We start from the raw sequence: 4,489 nt of genomic DNA, 5'->3' as shown, positions 1-4,489 counted from the left end.
AACCAAATTGATACTTTTAAAAAAAGAAAATCCCGTTTTCACATGATTTCATTTTGCACTAAAACCGTATTAATCTGTTCTGAACACACCCACCTCCGCCTAAAATATAGTACTTTTTCTAAGAGACTTAGTTTTGTGAATAGAACCAAATTGATACTTTCAAAAAAAAAAAATATCCCGTTTTCACCTGATTTCATTTTGCACTAAAAGCGTATCAACCCAAAGCCGCTCTAACTCGTCACCTAAATCAGCCTAATTTGCCGGGCTTACACTTAGTCGTTTGTCAGTGCCAGAGTTTCAATTCTGGTCTTGATGTTTCAAAATTCTGAATGGATGGTATGATATAACTTAACTTCAAGATTTTGCATGCTTCACACAAGATGGTATTATTTATAACAACAATTTCTAGATTTTCTCATATAAACACGCCACAACATGTATCTTGCTGGATTTGAATCCCAACCTTTTGGTTGTGAGGCACACACCTTAACCGTCAACATGTCCCCATGAAACACTCAAGACAGCAGTTACTTTCAATATTTACTGATGGGTTAACTTATTAATTGCACCATTCCCATAGTACATTGACCAACCAACCCCACCAAGAAAATACAGTTACAAGTATTAATGGCATTGTTTTCTTGGCATGACCAGATCACAAAGATAATGTTGGTAATTTAAGAATCAAAGACTCAAGATTTAAGAAATTAGTCAGATCAAACCATCAAAACCAGTGCATTTCCCCAAAACAAGAAGAAAAAACAGTGAAGTTTTCAGTGAAAAAAATAAAGAATTTTGAGTTAAATTCATTTGGTTCCTAAACATTTATTTGACTTGCTGACAAATATGTTCCCTCTTTTGGCTTGTCTTCCCTACCCAAATAGTCCCACATGCATGGCAAATATTATTAAATCCTCTCATCATCTTCCTTCCACTATTTATATATCACTATTAATATTATCAAATATTCATATTTCTTCAAGTTGCTAGCTATTGATGGCACCTGCAAGCACCTATTTAAGTGGATTCAAAGCTGTTTTCACAACCATTCTTCTCTTATCTCTCACATTATCACATACCATTTCAGGTATATATTAGCAAAAAAAATAAAAAAAAAAGTTGCAGCTTTAAAGACTTAAAACTGTTAAAACTCAACTTCTGCAACTGAAATCCAAAAGGGTATTTTAAAGTTTAAATCTTTTTTGTTTATTTTAGGTTATGATGATGAACAGGTGGCTGGTGTTAGACAAAACAAGAAGATTTTGGGGTCAAGACCACCAAGGTGTGTGAACAAGTGTATGAATTGCAGGCCTTGTGAGGCTACTTTGGTAATTCCACCACATCATAAGTTGGTTGAATACAGGGTACAATCTCATTGGGAAGATAATTATTATCTTCTTTCATGGAAATGCAAATGTGGTGATAAGCTCTTTCACCCTTAAATGATTATGATGTTATTTGAAGTCTTATGTAGTTATGTTACATAATTATTTAGGTACCAAGACAATAACCTTTTATCTGATCATCTGTCTTTATGTTAACTTTGGCATTAGTTAATTTGAGTAGTGCTTGCATATTTTAACATATCATTGTGTAAACTGTAAACAATATAAAATTTGTATTTCATTCAAAATGTTAACTTGTGTTTGTTTCATGGTCACAAAGAGTAACTATGCTTAATAATAATAAAAAATTAAAAATTAAATTCTTCTAGAATTAAATATTATTTGATATTTAGCATATTGGTTATATAAAACCCAAGAAAATGTTAAACAAAATACTACCAAAACTAGATTTAGTTGATGATGAAGCTTTGCGGGTGGGTCGGGTGAGTTCCGGTGTCTCGGGCTCGTCTCTCTTCATGTGCTTGTTTTCTTGTTCCATGATCACCTAAAACTGGAGATATGATTTGATTATTATCTTGGGGTATTTAGAATTTAAAACCGCGATTCAAGAGTTTAAGAAACTTAGAACTATGTTACAAAGTTTATATAGGCAAGGAAAATTGTGTAATTTTGACTAATTCCTTTCCTTAGGAGATTGTGTTTTGACTAATTCCTTTCCTTAGGTGGTTGTGTTATAAGTTTTGACCAATTCATTTCCTTAGGAGATTGTGTTTTGACTAATTCCTTTCCTTAGGTGGTTGTGTTATAAGTTTTGACCAATTCTTCTCCTTAGGTCAACTCGTTGACTCAAGTCAAATTCCTTATACATATCAAAAAGTAAATATGTATTTTGAGTTAGGAGAAAACTTAGGAGAAGAAAGAACTAATGCTAAAGTCAAATGTCTATTTGATTCATAGGATTCTTGAGGCACCTGAAACTGATTTGAGTTGTCACAATGATTAATGATATGATCTGTAGCAGATACGGTATAAAACATCAATTGTATGGACCCAAGTCCTGCAGCAATAGATGGATAAAGACAATGTCCCTGCTACAAAGGGCCAGCATTTTCATTAACCCAAATCTTGGCCTGATCTTCATTCATGCCGACACAACATAAAGAGTTAAAAGCCATCAAACACTAGCTTATAAAAGAAAACTAATTTGAACAAAATGTCAAATATAGTTTACTAAGAGGCAAGAGCCAATGGAATCAGGTAGGATGCAACTTACTAGCCAATGGCTTAAAAACCATCAAACGCGAGGTTAAAATAACTAGCAAGATAAACTTAGGAAAAAGTACATCGTTTGTGCATAGAGTTAACTGAGATGATCAAGAACCAGCAGGATCAAGTAGAACACAACACATTGTGTAGTGGCCTTAAACGGGGTTAAGACAAAAAAACAAGTTAAAGTTGGATTCGATTGTGAGATACCTACCTGCTAGAGTAGGTCACACACTACTACACCAACGTTGTGGCTTGTGTTTTGGGATGATAAATAATCAAGATTGACATTGAAGGAGCTAAAACATATGCTTCAATTAAGAAAATGAAGTCGGTTGTTTTTAAAGAAATGATTGTTAAAGCTCTTAAATACAAGGTTAACAGCCAAAGAATAATAACCAAGATTACTTACTTAACTAGTGTAAGGTGTGCCGACGTATTTGGCTCAATGCTATCAATAACGTTGGTGGATTCTCCATGACATAAGATGATTCAAACCCCATTGTGGATATTCAGATGATATAGAGATTGAGAGTGCGTGTCATAGTTCCAACAATGGTTTTTTAACCATAAAGAACCTAAAGATATATAACCACGAGCCAACTATTAAAAAGACGTTGGCCGATTAACCTTATTACAACTTAAAAATATGACCCTTTTGACAGTTTTCCAGTCTAGGGGCGTTTTAGGTTTACTTGAACCTATTGACAATCAAGTATTAACCAATTTAGGGGCGTTTGGGGTTAGTAGATCTACGGGACCGGGGCAAAAGTGATCAAACAACCCACATTATACATATCAAACACATAATCGCGAATAAACTGATGCCACATTACACAAACAAAGCTCCTATCCTATGATATATTTATCTAAATTACGGCTTGACAACTTAAAACGGATTGGTGATAATAAAGTTGTAATGGCTGTAAACGACAAAACTAGCCATTTGGTAACCAACCCACCCGAACACATTAACTTAACCCTACAACATACAAACGACAATCACGAGCAACTAACCCGACCCGAGATTTGGTTCTTTGGTAACTTGACCAATGTTTTCTTTAACGTCTCCATGATCCAGTTTCTTTACCTTTACCTCAACCTCCAACTTGGCTTTGGTGTCACTTTCTTCCACTTGTTTCAACAACGTTGCTACCTCACCCAACACATGTTGTCCAGATCCTTCCTCATCATTACTCTGTTTCTGGTCAACACTCTTTTCTGATCTTTCAACATTTTCTTCATCTTCTTTAACGCCTTCACTTGCATTCAAATCTCCGTTTGGTTGTCTTTTATACTCTTTTCCTCGAACAACTGATTTATTATATGCCACCTCAGCAACATCATGCATCTCGATTTCTACGGATTCTGCATCTTTCATCTCTACCTCTTTCACAACAGTTGTTGTTTCTGTTTGTTTTGTGCCAGCAGTGTTTGGTTTCGTTTCTTCGTTGGTAGTATTAACGCTATGATCAGCCATTGCTGATTCACGCTTACGTTTGTTACCAGATCCCGAGGATGGAGGTGGCTTCACAGTTTCAATATTTCTCGTATTGTTGACAGGGAGGAACGAGCCTGCGGCTGGAACTTGCTCATCGTCTTTATCGGGGTTCGACAGAGTATCAGAGCTCGCCATCTCTTTTCCTTCCCCCAGATTATTATGTTAGAGTGCCACAGACACCTGAGGAGGTTTAAACTTAATGCCACGTCAATGATGAAGCAGCTGGGTGATATTGGACGCTTCACCACCATACCCAAGTGTTACCCGCTAATCTCTTGATTTCTTTTTCTATCTTATTATTTTAATAATTTATAATCAAAGAATTTTTATTATTGCGAAAGAAAAATGCTTCTAACTAAACTAATGTTTTTTTTTC

The 4,489-nt window shown here is 35.2% G+C and overlaps 1 protein-coding gene across 1 annotated transcript; it reads left to right on the top strand.

Moving 5' to 3' along the window:
- The first annotated feature begins 256 nt into the window (after positions 1-256).
- On the top strand, positions 257-1,592 carry LOC143565552 (EPIDERMAL PATTERNING FACTOR-like protein 8). The gene is made up of 2 exons (XM_077052499.1): positions 257-1,087; positions 1,216-1,592. The coding sequence occupies exons 1-2, from the start codon at positions 997-999 to the stop codon at positions 1,440-1,442; spliced, it is 318 nt and encodes a 105-aa protein (XP_076908614.1). The 5' UTR covers positions 257-996; the 3' UTR covers positions 1,443-1,592.
- Positions 1,593-4,489: the final 2,897 nt, after the last annotated feature.

Source organism: Bidens hawaiensis, unplaced genomic scaffold (assembly GCF_021521415.1).
Source record: "Bidens hawaiensis isolate Kalapana, Puna unplaced genomic scaffold, B.hawaiensis_p1.1 tig00022408_1, whole genome shotgun sequence".
In the NCBI taxonomy this organism is placed as follows: domain Eukaryota; kingdom Viridiplantae; phylum Streptophyta; class Magnoliopsida; order Asterales; family Asteraceae; genus Bidens; species Bidens hawaiensis.
This window is presented reverse-complemented; position numbering and strand designations above follow the sequence as displayed.